Source organism: Medicago sativa, chromosome 4 (assembly GCF_051527215.1).
Source record: "Medicago sativa cultivar Bolivia chromosome 4, Bolivia_mono, whole genome shotgun sequence".
NCBI classification, from domain to species: Eukaryota; Viridiplantae; Streptophyta; class Magnoliopsida; order Fabales; family Fabaceae; genus Medicago; species Medicago sativa.
This window is the reverse complement of record NC_140752.1, coordinates 99,051,924-99,071,390: the sequence shown is the minus strand read 5'-3', so window position 1 is coordinate 99,071,390 and position 19,467 is coordinate 99,051,924. Positions and strand designations below refer to the sequence as shown.

Genomic DNA, 19,467 nt, shown 5'->3' with positions numbered 1-19,467 from the left:
CTGCACCCTTCTCCAAGTACATGAGCAGACTAGTAGCTCGGAGCATGGTCCCATTAGACAGTAATGGCATGCAAATCGAACAAAAGATTGATCCTTTGAAATGCATTAGCAGAAACGATAATCAAGAAGCTTTAACCTAGTGTAGTTAAACAAGTTTGAACACACAAGAAGGGAAAAAGTACCACCAGACAAATCACATATTTTGGAGTCCAACGGAAGCAATCTTGTCTCTTGTCATCACAACGATTGTCTTCTCTGAAGATATGAGAAATAATGAATCACATATTCTTAGTTAACTCAAGACAATTTCATCTATCTGTTTTTTAACTTCCAAGAAACAAGACCATGATTCAACCATTAGATTACAAGCACCGGAAAAAAAAAACGATGTAGATCTACAAGCACCGAAGCATGAGTCATATGAGGGCGAACTGCAATGAGACCTATAAAATAATTTATGATGGTTCAATTGCTTATGCCACCTTCTCATAACATTGGTAGTTTCAAGAACAATTTCGTAAATGCTTCAATCCACAAATACAGTTTGGTCTAGCTATAAATGAACTAAATTCAAATATGCAATTGCTAGTAACTGACATAGATTGATTATATAACATGTACAAAGAGCAAACAGAAAAGTAAAGACTACACGAATTTACCAACACATTTTCTTCCCCTAAACACCTCCTTTTTCCACACCCTTATCGTGACTACCCTGTTTCTCATTACTATTGTTATTATTATCATCATCATCCTCGACGAAGAGAGTTTCCATTTCTTCTAATGTCTTGCCTTTGGTCTCTGGTATACAAACATAAAAGAAACCGGTAGCCACCACCAAAATTCCTGCCAACACAGAGAACATTCCCCCAAAAGTTATCTTCTTCGAAATGCTCAAGAACGTCATAGACACCACTCCACTTACCAACCGATTCACTGAAATTGCAATACTCGAACCTTGAGCTCTAAGCCTCATAGGAAAAATCTCCGACGAATAAACCCAAGTAATAGGCCCAAGCCCAATAGAAAAGAACGAAACATCAGCGCAAACAGCCACAATGCACACCACAACAGCCCAAACAGGCTTCCCCGAACCCTCTAGAATTTTTGAGCCCAAACCAAGCCCAAACAACGACACAGCCATACCAAACGACCCAATCAACAAAAGAGGCCGCCTCCCAAATTTATCCAAATAAATCGCCGAAAGAAAAACAAAAAAACTCTTTGACAAGCCCATAATCACATTAACTCCGAATAGCTTTTTCTTACCGTGAATCCCAGCAGCTTTAAAAACTTCCGGTGAGTAATATATAACGGCATCGTTTCCAGATGCTTGCATGAAGAAATTAATCCCAATAGCAGAAATCAACATACGCTTAATGGGCTTGCTGGGCCTTAAAAAAAGCTCTTTCCAAACACCTTGACCATTCCAATTTCCAGGCCCATGGGTCGAATCATTTTTGTTTGTTACTATTTCTTGAAGCCTTAGTTCAGCTTCTTCTGGAGTAGTTGAAAGTGAAAGAAGAACACGTTTGGCTTCAGAAACTCTTCCTTTGAAAACAAGCCAATGAGGAGATTCAGGCATAAAAATAACACCAAAAGCAATTAAAATCGCAGGTAGAGCCGAAATCGCAAGCATGATTCTCCAACCAAGGTTTATAGGAAGATCTGTTAAAGCGTAGTTGATAACATAACCAATGAGAATTCCAAGAGTGATGAATACTTCAGGAAGCGAAGTGAGGAAACCACGTGTGGTGGTGGGGGAGAGTTCTGCCGTATAGAGAGGCGAAATCATGAGTGCATAACCAACGCCAATGCCGGCAATCATTCTACCAGTTAAGATGAAAAGGAAGGAATGTGCAAGTGACATGAAGATAGCTCCAATTAAGAATGTGGCTGCTGCTAAGACGATTGTGTAGCGTCGTCCGATTGTGTCGGAGGTTTTGCCAGAGGCTAGTGATCCGATTAAGGAACACACGTTGAGGCTGCCTACCAGTATTTCTTGTTGAATTCGTGAGATTTTTAGATTTTCTTTTATCAACATGCTTGCTCCACTCATAACTCCAATATCTGCAATGCATTATAACATTATATTAACAATTTAATTCAAAGTCATAAATAGAAAGATGGGAGAAATTAAAATGAATGAAAATTAATGATAAAGAAAGAAAACAGCGAGTGAGTGTGAGTGACCGTAGCCGAGGAGAATGGAGTTGGTTGACGAGAAAAGAGCACAGAGGAGTGTGTATCTGTTGATGCGAATTGAGGCATTTTCTTCTTTGCCGTTGGAGTCCATTTTTGCGTCACTGAGGAGATTGAAACTGTTGAATGAAACTAAATAGTGAATCGCATAGATAAATAAAACTCATTTAATTAAATTTATGAACATTAATAAGCTGGATTCCAAAGAAGATAGAGTGGTCGAATCCTCCTTGTTAAATTCAATAAGTTGAGATTCTAGACTTGTGAGATACAGTTACTGGTTATGGTTTCAACTTGTCAGTCGCCACTTTACTAATATAAACAAAATTTCTTAATAGAATGAATAATGAATTTCTAGTAGCAAGTAGTAAAAGAGAAAGAACATGTGATCAAACCTGAAATTATAGGTCGTTTGTTAATGCAGTATAGTGAAAACTGAAAAGAGCCAAAGAAACCATGCATGCTCTGCAACCACGGTCAAGGTCCTTTAAAACAAAAGGGATCCCCAATCATTTCAGGTGCGTGTCATCAACTCAACTCTGTTTTAAATCAGCGTCTTTCTGCAATGCACGCAGAATTAATGTATCAACTGTTCCAACCTTTTCAGGCTCCAATTACATGCCTTACCAAGAAAAATTAATAAATGTATTTTACGTGTCAATTTCTTTCACAAAACACTGATTTCTCTTTTTGAAACATTGCCAATGTTGAGGATTCGATGAGAAAACTCACACCAATAACAACTTGATGTGTGGAGCAAGAGATAATTAAGCAACCAAAATCAAAGTGTATGGAACAATTAACACAAGCAAAAAGTAGAAAACAACAGCCAAAGAAAAGGAAGAGAGAACACAAAGAATTTGTTGACCCAGTTCGGTCCAAATTGACCTAGTCTGGGGGAGAGAGCAGCCCTCCGTTCCACTATATGATGAGTAGCGTTACAAAGAGATGGATTACAAGAATAAGTCTCCCGCCTAATTCTACCCAAATCCCAGCCTCTTCCCGTAACCAAGAGACTCAATCCTAATAGTGTTTCCCAAGGTGAATCAACCCACAAACCCTAGTTTTGTTGCCAAGAGACAAACTCTATACAAACCCTAGTTTTGTTGTTGCCTTTCTAAACCCTTGTTTCAGCCCCTCTATCTCTCTCAAAATAGTCTGATACAAGGCCTATATTTATAGTAAAAGTTTTGCTTAAAATTTGGAACAAATCTGCACTAAAAATACGTTTTCTTTATTTCCTTCAGCGTACCATCGTGCCACGTTACGATTCCATCGTGGCACGATTTTTCCAGTGCTTGCATCAGGATATGCTTTCAACCCATCGTGGCACGTTGCTCTTCATCATGGCACGTTGCTCTCGATCGTGGCACGTTGCTTCTGATCGTGGCACGTTGCTCCTGATTTCTGAACCTGATTTTAAGTTAACTCTTACAGCCAAGATGCTCAAGTTTTGGCATCGTTGCTATCCGATTTAGACTATTGAAGTTGTATGGATGTATATATGTGTTTGGACATCTTTACCCCTGAAGAAAGTTTTTTGGAGTGAGATTCAAGTCCATTTAACACAGACCCCCCCGCCTTATTCATGATACGAGGGGATTGTATTCAACGGTACAAGTTCTCAAAGAATTTTTAAAAAATTCCTTGAGAGCAAGCAATTCCACCATTAATTTTGCTAATTTTAGTAGATAATGGAAGTTGGAGTGTTTTCATAGTAGTCCATATAAAGCTTTTAAGATGACCTAAGTTGGCAAGAAAATTGATACATTTTTTTATATAGATAAATATTAGTATTTTCTGCTTCATCATGATTTAATTATTGATCATTTAACTCCTTCAACGCTGTACACCAAAAAAAAAAAAAAACTCCTTCAATGCTTAACTCAAACCAGTTGAATTACTCAACCCTAATTGACACAATTATTAGCTTTATGGTAGATATAACAAACCGAAAGACTCCAATTTGGAGCTCAAAGGAGATGAAGGAGAAGCCCCTATGAACAAAGTGCACCAGAGCTTGAAATCTACCAAGCAAGGAAGGGGGAGACAGAGTTATCTAGGAAGCTTGAAACTTAGAATTCCACTACTACTTTTTTTTTTTTTTGTGATAGAATTCCACTATTAATTAATTACTGAGTTCGAAATTCTGTGCATGTGTATGGTATTTACAAGATTCTACTCTTTTAATCTTTTCGGGAATCAGATATTATCATTAAAATTGAAGAACATCTTGGGGGCTGAACAAAAACAAACAGTCAACCTATGAATCTATCTATTACAATTTCTAAAACATCACAGGAAAAATTATGAAATGGTGTAAACCGTTGTTTCCAGTATCTTCATCATCATTGACCACCTTTTCCATTTGAAGAATGAAATGGTTGAAACCATTGTTTCCAAGCTGCATCTTTCTGTTGCTCCAACCAAGACAAGAAAGCACTATCCAGCAAGCAGAACAGGTTTACATACAGAAGCTGGTACTTGACAGGAACATACCGAAAATTAAAAACCTGCACAATTGGCCACACACCACCTTCTAAAACCAAGGCTGGGAAATAATTCCTCTTCAAGTCTTCCTTCACCTCAGGAATAGTCTTTCCAGCAGACAATCCCATGTAAGTAAAGAAAACAAACAAATGCACCGGACCGAAAATCAAGCCGTCCATTGCAACTTTTGTAGCTACGGATCGTGCAGTTTGTGGCATTAGATGAAGCTTGTGACTTATGAATTTTTCCAAGCCTTCATACCTACAAGAGATGAAGGTTGGTTTGTTCAATGTGATCATACAAATCCTTTTGCAGCAGGAAATTATAAATTTGTTTATAATATTTAGAAGAGCTATTCTCCAAGCTTCTTAGTAAACTGAATGACATGAAAGCCCTCTCAAAGCAGAACCCTCCCAAAATCTTATGAAATCACTGCTAGTCTTAGAATTTGGGTTTGTTTTAACTCAATTCCAGAAAACCGGCTTGTAAGATGAAGGAATCATCCCCTCGCATGACCCGATAGCGGGTGGCCCAACAGACTTTGTATAGGTTCTAATACCATCTTAGAATCTAGGTTGAGCCAAATTCAACCCTTACAAAATCAGCTTGTAAATGAGGGATGTCTCCTACTTGTAAAGTCATTTTCAGGTCAATATCTTATTCAATGTGGAAACTCTTAACAACTACCTTTGAACAAAAATGTGAAGTTAACAACAATTTGACAGAGGCAACAATTACAAATAATAGCTAACTAGAAAGCCTGTAATGTAAATAAACAGCATACAAAACAAAATATACCAGAAATGGCCAACTGGACCAACAAAACCAATTCCAAACATACTAGTAACAGCAACACGTCTCCAATCGATGACAAATTTATCATCTGTTGCTTCTTCCTGCAATTACAAATATTATAAATTTAGATAGTTACAGAGAGAGAGAAAGAGGGTAATATAGAAATGGGTATCGTTAAAGACATACAGTGGCAGATAATTGAAGACGTTTTTTAGAAGATGCTGACGCTGAGTGAGTGATGTACTGAGCAGTGACATCTCCAACAGCCCAAAGGACGCCGGAGGTGGCGACTTGGGTCTTCACTGGATGAATTGAGAGGCTATTCTGATACCAATTCCATGCCTTCAATATCATCGACATCGTTTCTATTCTATTCAGGTGCTGTTGTGATGTTAGTGACAAGTGACTACAGCTATAACTAATTGCCGAGGACGTGGGAACCTAACTGTCTCTTATCGTATTAATCTGGATTTCGTTGGCCTATTTACATTACAATTTTTGCTTTACATTGCCTATGTTCATTCATGAGAATAATTTCGTGTTTCTCTGTCTACTGTTGGATTAGATATTCATTTTGGAAAACCTTAACTTTAAATTTCGTTTTTAAGCGTCCAAATATCGTAACCCACCCACACATCCTTTTTTTTTTTTTTGAGGAAAAATATCCCTATTAGAATTTAGATGTTTAAAAAGGGTTTCTTTTTTTAATTTAATTAACAATAGTAGTAATGCTGTGCCGAACTTTTGTTTGCTACGATTCCTTTCCCTTAAAAATCATAGCTCAACAAGATAAAAAAAAATAAACTAATAATAATATTTATTAATAAAATAAAAATTTAATTTTGTTTTTTGAAGAGAAAATAATTTAGTTTAATTTTTATTAATTTAGTTTATTACATTTTCATTAATGAAATATAAATAAAATAAGATATTTTTAGAGTTTAATCTTGATAAAATAAATTGTAATCATATATTCACACAATATTAAAAATATTGACTTACATTTTGTAAATATATATATATAACATACCAAATATCTTAAAAGTCTCACACTAGATAATTTGTAATTGTTTTAAACAAAAAAGAAATTGTAATTGATTGATGGTGAAAGTGATTTTCTACTCTAAACACACTTGACTTGAACAAAGTAAGTTTTTTTAAGGGAAATGTCAACAATTGCTTTAAAATGTATTTGTTAAGAAATTTAAAATGATAACTTTATCTTAGAAATTGTAAATTCAACACATTGAAATAATAAAAAGTAATATTTTCTATCTAAATTTCATCTATTATTTTTAATTTTGAATCTTTAACAAATGCACAAAGACACTTGATAGTTTTCTTTTTTTGAAGGAACATTTAGAAATAAATATTTATTTATTACGTGGTATAGTTTGATTCGTGAGTAGAATGCTGGCGTGGCCTAATCCACTCCACGGGTGAACTTGTTATTGTCATTTTGTCAAGACAGCCTCAAAAAAGTGCCCCGAAATCCCATTGAGATAAATATTTGAGGATAAGAATCTCCAATTCATGCCATACACACGAAACCCACTAAAATCAATGCTATTCTTTCTTCTTCACTAATCACATTACATGCACACCATAACATAACATGTACACTCAACTCGTCTAAGAACAACTCAGATAGGTACCTCTACTTCTACTTGTCTTCATAACAATTGTAAACATTACCATAATGTCATCAAATATGTAGCATATAATATAGTTTCTTCATGATTAATTTAGTCATTTATGGATTACTGTTGTGAGTTCCTATTGCTAATCATTGTATTTTTTTTTAATATGACAGTTGATGATAACATTTTCTGGTTGGTTATCTTTTGCAGTTTTGAATGAGACATGTCCTTATGATGATGATGATGATAGGAATATAGCTAGTCTTGCAGCCAGAATCCGAGGCTTTCAGAAGCAGGAGTCAAAAGAGATTTCTGAGAATCAGATCAAATCTATTCATTGTCATGGATAGCAGCCAGAAGGTAGCCCTCATGAGTAATGAAAACGCTAAAGATTTATTAGTCATGGTACTCTCATCTTTTTAACTGTTTTTTTCTTTCTAGTGACAATATCAGAAAATCATTTCTGTTGCGTAAGGCATTTAGATGTGACCTGTAATAATCACTATGATATCGACCATTTAGACGTTTGTAGAAATATATTACTCGAGTTACTATTTCTTGGATTCATTGATCATAAAAACACTGAATTTTAGGTTACTAAGACGCGGAGTATGAAGAAAAGCTTTTCCTTCATCTTATCATAAAAAGGATAATATGCATCTAAATTTTGAAGATAGTTTAGATAGTCTCAACGGATCTTAGATAGGCTTCATTACCATCGTAGGGTTTTGTTTGGACCTAACTTAACCTCACAAAATCAACTTGCCACCTGAGAGAGTCTCCTGCTAATAAACGCTTTTTCATGTCATATTTCATCCAATACGAGACTCTCACTCACATTGGAGTTCCACTTTGCTAAGGTTCCTAGGCTGTTGAATGTATATATGTGCTTGGGACTCTAATCCTTTGAGCTAGCTTTAGGAGTGTGATCCAAACTCATTTAAAACTAGAATAATTTGCGATTATCTAAATAGTAAATATGGTCATGTGTATATATCAAAATGTTAATATGTTTTGACTGCATAATTATCCACATCTTAGGTATTAAGGATGGAAATTTAGTTACTATAAGTGATGGTCTGCAACTTATTTGATCTTTGATTTATGCATTGGATCCCAATAACTGTCACGTGTTAGTGTTAAAGATAATCATCAAGATGTATTGAAATATTGCCTATAATCTTCAACTTTTGGCAATTCTGAAATAGGAGCTGAGGCAATACAAGAACAATCAATCAAAATCAAGCTCTAATCCAGAAGAAACGTGCGATGAATCCCGCTGTTTTATCTGTATGGGGAGCAACAGTTGTCAAACGGTTATTTCAAGAACAAAACTGATGAGTACTTTGATCAGAAAAGGGAAACCGCACGAAGCTGTGACCATCTTCAATAGTTTGACTGAAGAAGGACATAAGCCAACTATTATAACATACACAACACTTGTGGCTGCCCTAACGCGTCTAAAGCGTTTCAACTCTATTCCTTCCCTTCTTTCTAAAGTTGAAGAGAATGGAATAAAGCCAGATTCAATACTTCTCAATGCCATGATCAACGCTTTTTCTGATTCCGGTAAGGTACATGAAGCCATGAAAATCTTTCGAAAAATGAAGGAATGCGGATGCAAACCAACAACTAGTACTTTTAATACTCTCATTAAAGGATTCGGAATTGTTGGAAGGCCTCATGAAGCCATGAAATTGCTAGAGATGATGATTCAGGATGGAAATGTGAAACCGAATGAGAGAACATATAATATTCTCATCCAAGCATGGTGTACCAAGAATAAATTGGAAGAGGCATGGAATGTTATGCATAAAATGGTGAATTCTGGCATGCAGCCGGACATTGTCACATACAACACACTGGCGAGGGCGTTTGCTCAGAATGGTGAGACAGATAATGCAGAAAGGTTGATATTGAAAATGCAGCAGTATAATAACAAAGTGAAGCCTAATGAACGAACCTGCGGTATCATAATACGCGGTTATTGTAAGGAAGGTAACATGACAGAAGCCCTGAGATTTCTATACAAAATGAAGGAGCTTGGAGTGCATCCAAATCCTGTAGTTTTCAACTCCCTTATCAAAGGATATTTAGACATTACAGACACAGATGGAGTAGAGGAGGTAAGTTCTGGTATTTGATACTATGCATATTTGTCAGTCAACATCCATTTGATATAATGACATATTCATGGGCACCTTTGTTTGTATTTTTTTCCAACAGGTTTTGAAGGTATTATGTGTTTGATTTGTCCCTACCTAAATTTGTGTTGCTCTTTATGAATAATTTTTTTCTTGACATTCCTTAATTCATTTATTTATTTATGACAATTCCATAATTCATTTTTTTGATATAGCATATTATGGATTCACATTGCTTTCTTAAACATTATTGACGTGTTTTGGTGTTATATTTAGCTTTATACAAAAGATATTTAACAGTTCATACACAACATTGATGTAGGTGTAATGTGATATGTCCACACACAAAAAAGGGTGCAATGTGTTATACTATGATTTATGGTTAAACGTCGTTTTTTTTTCTTTTTATGAGAGGTGGTTAAACATTGTTGTTGCCAGTAATTGAACACATCAAATTATAAACCATTCCTAATGTTTACTCTTTTCAATTTCTCCCTGTGCATTACATGGGTTCATAAGACTAGCAAGATTAATACTCCAAGATATCAACCACCTATTTCGAAATTGATTTTCTATACTCGTTATATCCTGCTGGCCTTTAATTAGTCAGTATCTTGATTTGTGATAAAGATAGTAACCTACCAGTAAAATCTGGCCAGGCATTGACATTGATGGAAGAATTTGGGATCAAGCCAGATGTAGTGACGTATAGCACCATCATGAATGCGTGGAGTTCATCAGGGCTTATGGACAATTGTGAGGAGATATTTGATGACATGGTGAAGGCTGAGATAGAACCCGACATCCAAGCTTATAGCATCCTTGCAAAAGGCTATGTACGCGCAGGGCAGCCGGATAAAGCCGAGGCTCTTCTGAATTCAATGACCAAATACGGTTTACAAGCAAATGTTGTGATCTTCACTACCATCATTAGTGGATGGTGTGCCGCTGGCAAAATGGACCGCGCTCTTAGACTTTACGAGAAAATGAACGAAATGGGAACTCCCTTGAATTTGAAAACATATGAAACTTTAATATGGGGATATGGAGAAGCAAAACAACCGTGGAAAGCAGAAGAGTTACTGGTTACTATGGAAGAAAGCGGTGTAGCTCCTGAAATGTCCACCATCGAGCTGGTTGCAGATGCTTGGCGCGCCATTGGTTTTTCTACAGAAGCCAACAGAATTCTAAATGGTTCAGAAGAAGAATCTGAATTGGATGAAAGTTTTGATAGTGAAAAGATACCAGGGCAGAGCTTGGATAGAATTTATAAGAAGCAGAAACTTGGTGCTTCTCAATCTAATAATCTACTACAAATGCCTGATATAGCTGTAGCTCAGCCAGAAAGAACTAATAACGCCAACATAAAAAGCCAAATGATAGTTAAAACATATGGCACAGTGCGGAATGCTACCGTTTCGATGTTTTTTGTTCGTACAAATTCATATGGAGTACAGCCATTGATTGTAAGTAAGCATCAAACTCAAAATCAGATTATTAGGCCTTTACTTGACTGTTGCAGATTAGGGTCAATACATTGCTGAGGTGACTTTCAATTGTGGTTATCTCGTTGATTTGTAATGAAACACAAAATCATATTTTGAATATATTTATTTGTTTCATTCATGTACTTCTGAAATCAGAAATTACACTTACAGTTTTGCCATAGTGTTGTTGTAAAATTTACTTTGCAATGAAATGCACAAGATGCAAGGCTACAGAATTGTTTGTTTTGTGTTACTGTGAATGAATATAACCATTTCAGTCAAATCAAATCACACTTTATATGAGGAGAGATTGAACTGTTTACTAAATTTATTGTTTGTTGATAAATTTGATTAATACCCCTAAAAAAACAATAAATAAATTTGATTAATAGTTCTGCCACTATAGGCCATCCACATTGGACAGATTTATGTTTTAGTAAAGTCATAATAAATATTATGTATTGGTGTGATTTTTCCTTCTAAATTTATCATTTTTTTATTTTTTTACCTAATCAAATAATTTAATTTAATCTTAATTTCTAATTTAAATCAAATCAAATTTTAATTTAAATTTACAACGTCTTATCTGTTGGAACAAAATGTGTTTAACAATGAACCTTAAAGGGTTTTGATGATAACAAGGTATTAAAAATTGTAAATTGGACTAGCTAATATTTGTTCAAGTGTACAGGACCATAATTATAAAGTTACATCATCATTGGTTCTGAATGAGCAAATAAAGAGCTATGGAAACAACAAAAATTTGGAGCTTGGACGCTCCTGAAGGCAACTTGCTACTGAAGAGAAAAAGCGCTCCTGAAGTCAAGCTGCTCCTGAAGAAATAGCGCTCCTGAAGTAAGCTGCTCCTGAAGAATAGTGCTTCTGAAGACAAGAGGTCCAGAAGCCACATCATCAGAAGCTGCGTCATCAGAAGCTGCAGAAGTCATATCATCAGAAGCTGCATCATCAGAAGCTGCCTCATCAGAAGCCATTTCACCAGAAGCTGAATATCAACTGGATTTGCAAAGAATCAAGAATTGAAGAATTATCAATGCAAAAGCTGTCTATTGGATTCGAAAACACAAACAAAGGATTAGTGGAGTTTGCAACGGTCATTTCAAAGGTGTTTGAAGGCGTGTGTTTGCAATTTGGACGAAAGCGTTGACATTGTACTTTGTACGAATTGTACAACCACGTTCTCCACTACTCTGTTTTGTGTCCGCGCTACAGGACAAGAAAACAGCTCCAGAATACGGTTTCGCCTGCATAGATGTTCCTTTGGATAAGGAATGGATTTCAAATTTGTTCTTCATAGGACAACAGCCAAATCAGGCAAAAGATTATTGGTGAAAGATCAAGCTTCAACAACGACTCTTTGGTGTGCTGGCAATTTCACAACGTCTCTCTCACACCTCTATATAAAGGAGTGAAGACCTAGAGAATTGGTAATGCAAGAACGCTGAACGAAAGACTCACAAGATTTTCACAAGTACCAAACCTCTGCTGAAATTGTTCTGCATTCACTTAGAATTTCTGTGTCTCAAAGTCATATCTTAGAAATTCTTAAGTCCATTGAGTCTGTATCTGATTTGTATTGTGAGCACCTCTGATTGTATATCAAGTGTTCAACCTTAAACAATTTTCTGTGTAATTTTGTTTAGTTAGGAAGTCTCTTGCAGTTGTGCTTGAGCAGGAAGTCTCTTGATTGTGTTCTTGAGCAAAGGAAGTCTCTTGCTTGTGTGCTTGAGCATTGGAAGTCTCTTGCTTGTGTGCTTGAGCATTTGTAATCAGATATTACTCATAGTGAAATCTCCTTGGAAGTGCAAGGGGGACTGGACTACTTCCGGATTGTGGAAGGAACCAGTATAATTGCTTTGTGTCGTTCTTCTTCTCTCTCTCTCTGTTTTATTCCGCTGCATTTAGATTCTGATTATCACTTCAGAAGCTGTCTCGCTTAGCTTCTGATCAGTGTGTTCAGTTTTTAGGAGAAACGAAGAATTTTTCTAAAACACAATTCAACCCCCCTTCTTGTGTTTTTCTCACCTTCAATTGGTATCTAGAGCCTGGTTTGTTGTGTAACACTTAACCGTGCAACAGTCAAAGATCTGAGAAAAACATGTCTACTCCTACTCCTACTGGTCCTGGTGATACTAGCTATAAACATGTCTCACATGATTATAGTGATAGTAAGAAAACCAGTATTGGAAAAGTTCCAAAGTTCAATGGAGATGCTGAAGAGTTCTCTTGGTGGAAGACCAACTTTTACAGTTACATCATGAGCCTAGATGAAGAATTATGGGATATTCTGGAAGATGGTGTTGGTGATTTAGTCCTTGATGAAGAAGGAGCTGCTGTGGATAGAAAGAAACATACTCCAGAACTGAGGAAACTTTACAAGAAGCATCATATTATCAGAGGAGCTCTTGTCACTGCCATACCCAAAGCAGAATACATGAAGATGAGTGACAAATCCACTGCTAAAGCTATGTTTGCTTCTCTCTGTTCAAATTATGAAGGGAGCAAGAAGGTCAAAGAAGCAAAGGCTCTCCTGCTTGTACATCAGTATGAGTTATTCAAAATGAAGGATGATGAAACTATTGAGGAGATGTACTCAAGGTTTCAAACCTTAGTTTCTGGTCTACAGATTCTAAAGAAGAGCTATGTTGCTTCTGATCATGTAAGCAAGATACTCAGAAGCTTACCTGCCAGATGGAGACCAAAAGTGACTGCCATTGAGGAAGCTAAAGATTTAAACACTTTAAGTGTCGAAGATCTTGTTAGTTCTCTCAAAGTTCATGAGTTAAGTCTTAATGAACATGAGTCTACTAAGAAGAGTAAATCAATAGCTCTTCCATCCAAAGGCAAGTCATCAAAAGCTCTCAAAGTGGTTGAATCTGAAGAGGAAGAACAGTCAAGTTCAGACTCTGAACCAGATGCTGCAGAAATGGCCATGCTCTCAAACAGACTTCAATATCTGGCCAAGAAGAACAGAAAGTTTCTCTCCAGAAGGGGTAACTCCAGAAGCTCAAGGAAAGAAGATCAGAAGGGATGCTTCAACTGTAAGAAGCCAGGTCACTTCATTGCTGAATGCCCTGATCTTCAAAGAGAAAAGTCAAAGGACAAGTCAAAGAGGTCTACATTCAAACCAAGCAAATTCAAGAAGCAGATTAAGCAGAGTTTAATGGCAACCTGGGATGATTTGGGTAGTGAATCTGGATCTGATAAAGAGGAAGCTGATGAAGATGCAAAGGTAGTTGTTGGGTTGGTAGCAACAGCAACTTCAGAAGCTGGGTCAGATTCAGACTCAGAAGATGAAAACGAGGTATATTCCAAAATTCCCAGAGATGAACTTGTTGAGTCACTTAAAGAACTTCTTACACATTTTGAAGTAAGAACCAATGAGTTGAAGGATTTAAAAGAAAAATATGCTGATTTGGTACAACAGCAAAAATCAACTTTATTGGATCTGAAAGCTTCTGAACAAGGACTTAGGGGCTTTGACTTCATGTGTAAAACATATGAAGATCAGCTCAGGTTCTTATGTCAGAAGCTACAAGAAAAGTGTAATGAAAAACCTTTAAGTAACCATGAAATTGCTCTTGAAGATTTTATTATATCTGGCATTGACAGAAGCAGAGTGGCTTCTATGATTTATAGCATTTACAAGAACAATGGCAGAGGAATTGGTTTTCCAGAAGTGAAACTGGAGAAAACCAATCTAAAGTCTTGTTGTGAATGCATCAAGGAAGGTCTGAAAACATTCTTTGTACCAGAAGGGGCTGAGTTGGAAACTGTTGTTCAATCAGAACCTGAAGCTTCTAGTTCTAAGGCTAAGATTACTTCAAAGCCAAAGAACTCTAAGTCAAAGGCTATGATCAAATCTGATTCCAAAACTTCAAAGGTTAGGATCCTGAAAAGATCAGAACCTATTCCTCAGAGTCTGGTGAAACCAAAATCTGGGGTTCTGAAGTCTAAGTTTCAGAAGAAGACAGTTACTGCTTCTGAAGTACCAAAACCTAAGGTGATGGTTAATCAGAAGCAACCCAACTCACAGCACAAGGTACAAGAAGTGAAGAGTAAAGCCTTAAGTACTAACCTTCCAGGACCCATAGAACAATGGGTACCTAAATCTAAAAATGTCAATGATGCAGGTATGTCTAAGAGCAGTGCCAAAGCAAAGATCATGGTACCTAGACAGTGGTTGCTCAAGACACATGACAGGAGACAAATCCATGTTCCTCAGCCTAACAATGAAAGAGGGAGGAAATGTGAAATTTGGAGGCAACCAGTCAGGCAAGATCATAGGTACAGGAACTATTGGTAACTCCTCTACCTCAATTAATAATGTATGGTTGGTAGATGGTCTTGAACATAACCTTTTGAGCATTAGTCAATTTTGTGATAATGGTTATGATGTGCTTTTTGAAAAACCCAACTGTACAGTAATCAACAAGGAAGACAAATCCATTGTGTTCAAAGGAAAGAGAGTTGACAATGTCTATAAAATCAATTTTTCTGAACTGGCTGATCAGAAGGTGATGTGCCTACTATCAGTGAATGATAAGAAATGGATGTGGCACAGAAGGTTGGGACATGCTAACTGGAGGTTAATCTCTAAGCTTAGTAAGTTACAACTTGTGAAAGGGCTACCAGACATTGACTATTATTCAGATGCACTCTGTGGTGCATGTCAGAGAGGGAAAATTGTGAAATCATCTTTTAAAACAAAAGATATTGTTTCAACCTCAAGACCTTTAGAATTACCCCATATTGATTTATTTGGACCAGTAAGTACTGCATCCTTATATGGAAGTAGATATGGATTAGTCATTGTTGATGATTACAGCAGATGGACTTGGGTGAAATTCATAAAGAGTAAAGATGTTGCGTGTGATGTATTCAGTAGCTTCTGCACTCAAATTCAATCTGAAAAAGAATCAAAAATTTTGAAAGTCAGAAGTGATCATGGTGGAGAATTTGAAAATGAGCCATTTGAAGCTTTTTGTGAAAAACATGGAATTTTCCATGAATTCTCTTCTCCTAGAACACCACAACAAAATGGGGTTGTAGAGAGAAAGAATAGAACTTTACAAGAAATGGCCAGAACCATGATTCATGAAAACAATTTACCAAAACATTTTTGGGCAGAAGCAGTGAATACAGCATGATATGTTCAAAACAGGATCTATATTAGACCTATTTTGGAGAAAACAGCATATGAACTCTTTAAAGGAAGAAAACCCAATATCTCTTACTTTCATCAATTTGGATGTACATGTTACATTCTGAACAACAAGCTCTACCTAAAGAAATTTGATGCCAAGGCCCAAAGAGGAATCTTTTTAGGTTACTCTGAAAGGTCAAAGGCATACAGGGTGTATAATTCAGAAACACTCTGTGTTGAAGAATCTATGCACGTTAAATTTGATGACAAAGAGCTTGAAGATAAAACTTCAAAGCAAGGTGAAAGTTTTGCAGAGATACAGGTTCCTGAAGCTACTCCAGAACCTGATCAGATAGCTGAGTCTGAAGATAGTCCAGAAGCTGAACCCACATCAGAAGCACAAGATGAAGCTGCTTCTGATGAAGCACAAGATGACTCACATCAAGAAGATCCTCCCAGAAACACATTCAAACACAAGTCTTCACATCCTGAAGAGCTAATCATTGGAAACAAAGATAGTCCAAGAAGAACAAGATCACATTTCAGACAAGAAGAGTCAATGATTGGACTAATCTCAATGATTGAACCTACAACAGTTGATGAAGCACTTTCAGATGATGGATGGATCCTAGCTATGCAAGAAGAGTTGAATCAATTTCAAAGAAATGATGTGTGGGATCTGGTACCCAAACCTCAGCACAAGAACATTATTGGAACAAAATGGGTATTCAGAAACAAGCTGAATGAGCAAGGTGAAGTAACAAGAAACAAAGCCAGACTTGTTGCACAAGGGTATAGTCAACAAGAAGGCATTGATTACACTGAAACGTTTGCTCCAGTTGCAAGATTGGAAGCAATCAGGTTACTTCTTTCCTATGCAGTTAATCATGGCATAATATTATATCAGATGGATGTCAAGAGTGCATTTCTCAATGGTGTCATAGAAGAAGAAGTGTATGTTAAGCAACCTCCTGGATTTGAGGATATTAAATATCCTGACCATGTTTTTAAATTGAAGAAATCACTATATGGCTTGAAACAAGCTCCCAGAGCTTGGTATGATAGACTAAGTAATTTCTTAATCAAAAATGATTTTAAGAGAGGACAGGTTGACACTACACTCTTCAGAAGGACCCTTGGGAAAGATATTCTTGTTGTGCAAATATATGTTGATGATATAATATTTGGTTCTACTAATGCATCTCTTTGCAAGGAATTTTCTGAGTTAATGCAGGATGAATTTGAAATGTGCATGATGGGAGAGCTGAAGTTCTTCCTTGGCATTCAAATCAATCAATGCAAAGATGGAGTCTATGTTCATCAATCAAAGTACACAAAGGAGCTTCTGAAGAAGTTCAAACTTGAAGATTGTAAAGTGATGAACACTCCAATGCATCCTACGTGCAACCTGAGCAAAGAAGATGAAGGAACTAAAGTAGATCAGAAGCTGTATAGAGGTATGATTGGTTCTTTGTTATACCTCACTGCATCTAGGCCAGATATTTTATTCAGTGTATGCTTGTGTGCAAGATTCCAATCAGATCCTAGAGAATCTCATATGACTGCTGTCAAGAGAATCTTCAGGTATTTGAAAGGAACAACCAATCTTGGACTCCTTTATAGGAAATCCTTAGATTATAAGCTAATTGGATTCTGTGATGCTGATTATGCTGGTGATAGGATTGAAAGAAAGTCAACCAGTGGCAATTGTCAATTTCTGGGTGATAATCTTATATCCTGGGCTAGCAAAAGACAAACAACTATTGCTATGTCTACAGCAGAAGCAGAATACATTTCAGCTGCAAGTTGTTGTACACAACTACTTTGGATGAAACATCAGTTGGAAGATTATCAGATAACTGCTAACAGTATTCCCATTTATTGTGATAATACTGCTGCTATTTGTTTGTCTAAAAATCCAATTTTGCATTCAAGAGCGAAGCACATTGAAATCAAACACCATTTTATCAGAGATTATGTTCAAAAAGGAATTTTAGATATACAATTCATTGATACTGAAAATCAATGGGCTGATATATTTACTAAGCCTTTAACTGTTGAAAGATTTGATTTTATAAAGAAAAATTTGAACATGCACTTTGTATCTGATTAAATGCTTGCTTGCTCCTGAATAGGATTTTAGGTTCTGAAGTTAGTTCAGAAGCAGTAGTCCATCAGAAGCTCTTTATTGAGGTTCTGAGGAAAACTCGCTTCTGATGATGACGTCAGCATCTGAAGTCCAGAAGCTGGATTTATTGCTTCTGAATAGTTGAATTAGTGGAAACGTTGGAAGTTACCTTTTAAAAAGTAACTTTTGGCCCACTAACTTGGTAGTTACTCTGTGAACTTCTTACGTGGCCTGTATGTGTTGGTGTATAACTAAAAGGGCAATGATGATTTAAAAGCTTTGAAAGTACTTTTCACGCGCCCCCAATTTTGTCATTAATGTTATGTTTGTTTGTCTCTTTTGAATTGCAATCGTTTTACTTTTAACACTTTGTCAATTCACACACTACTCACTCACAACAAACACATTTGCTCTCAAACCTCTTGCGAAGTAAGCGCATTCTCTCAACCTTAGAACCCTAAAATCTTCATCTTCTTCAAATCTTCGTAAATCATCAAATGGCATCATCAAGCTCAAAAGTTTCAGAATCTACATCAAACAAGCAAAGCGTATCAGAATCTGGGTCCATCTACAAAAAGAAGACTATGGATATTCCATGGGAATCCTTAATAGTTCAAGTAGAGTCACCGGTGGATTTTGCTTCACTCAAGAAGTATGAAGTAAACATGGAAGGTTTGATAGAAACTCAGATGATGTCTGAGTATTTCAAGATGCTAAATGGGCCAACATATGTGAACTTGGTCAAGGACTTTTGGTTAAAAGCTGAAGTGTACAATGAAAAGCCTGCAAAAGTCGTAAGCAAACAAGCGGGGTCAAAGAAAGGGAAAATGGTCATGGATATGAATCCTACATCATTTGATAGCTTAGAAATAAGGTCTGAAGTGATGGGCATTCCTATAACCATCACTGAGGACGTTATAGCTAAAGCTTGTAGGATGCATGCAGAGGGAAGATTCCAAGAAATAGTCAGGAAGGAAGATGTCCTGCTAAAAGGTTACTACAACTCTCTTCTGGGTGGGAAGAAAGATGTCAAGCCTTCAGAGATGGAGATTCACAACAGAATGTTGGTGAAATTCAGTAATGATTGCTTCTTTCAAAGAGCAGGAGGGTCTGACCAACCCAACAACCAACAGAAGCTAGCAATTTATTTCATGACCAATCTTGAAAAGATAAACTTCCCCAGATATGTAATGGATCATCTCTGCTGGGCCATAAACGAAAGCACTACAAGAGGAAGAAAACAAGTACCCTATGGAAGATTGCTTTCTGAATTCTTTCATCAAGGAAGGGTGCTGGAGTTCTTAAAAAGGACAAGGAGTGCTTCTGATAAATGTTTCGAAGTTTCTACTGCTGAAAGGACTATCAGTAGCAGGAGCTTATGCTCTATGAAGTTCATCAAAGAAGCCCCTAAAGATGA

At 36.6% G+C, this 19,467-nt stretch overlaps 3 protein-coding genes across 4 annotated transcripts; 1 reads left to right on the top strand and 2 right to left on the bottom strand.

The window, feature by feature from the left end:
* Positions 1-437: 437 nt before the first annotated feature.
* On the bottom strand, positions 438-3,649 carry LOC146934567 (putative polyol transporter 6). The gene is made up of 3 exons (XM_085706463.1): positions 2,598-3,649; positions 2,194-2,321; positions 438-2,070 (listed from the first exon to the last, which is right to left on the bottom strand). Exons 2-3 carry the CDS (start codon positions 2,294-2,296, stop codon positions 677-679), a joined length of 1,497 nt encoding a protein of 498 aa, XP_085562589.1. The 5' UTR covers positions 2,297-2,321; positions 2,598-3,649; the 3' UTR covers positions 438-676.
* Positions 3,650-4,394: 745 nt separating this feature from the next.
* LOC146934566 (protein SYM1-like) lies at positions 4,395-6,076 on the bottom strand. Its single transcript, XM_085706464.1, has 3 exons — positions 5,674-6,076; positions 5,491-5,588; positions 4,395-4,953 (listed from the first exon to the last, which is right to left on the bottom strand). The coding sequence occupies exons 1-3, from the start codon at positions 5,845-5,847 to the stop codon at positions 4,551-4,553; spliced, it is 675 nt and encodes a 224-aa protein (XP_085562590.1). The 5' UTR covers positions 5,848-6,076; the 3' UTR covers positions 4,395-4,550.
* A 996-nt stretch (positions 6,077-7,072) lies between these two features.
* Positions 7,073-10,994, top strand: LOC146934565 (uncharacterized). Of its 2 annotated transcripts, none has more exons than XM_085706428.1 (4): positions 7,073-7,138; positions 7,338-7,487; positions 8,336-9,253; positions 9,931-10,994. In XM_085706428.1, exons 2-4 carry the CDS (start codon positions 7,470-7,472, stop codon positions 10,813-10,815), a joined length of 1,821 nt encoding a protein of 606 aa, XP_085562554.1. In that variant the 5' UTR covers positions 7,073-7,138; positions 7,338-7,469; the 3' UTR covers positions 10,816-10,994. The 2 variants fall into 2 exon arrangements, with proteins under 2 accessions (XP_085562554.1, XP_085562553.1); XM_085706427.1 differs by having other exon boundaries at positions 7,338-7,532.
* Positions 10,995-19,467: the final 8,473 nt, after the last annotated feature.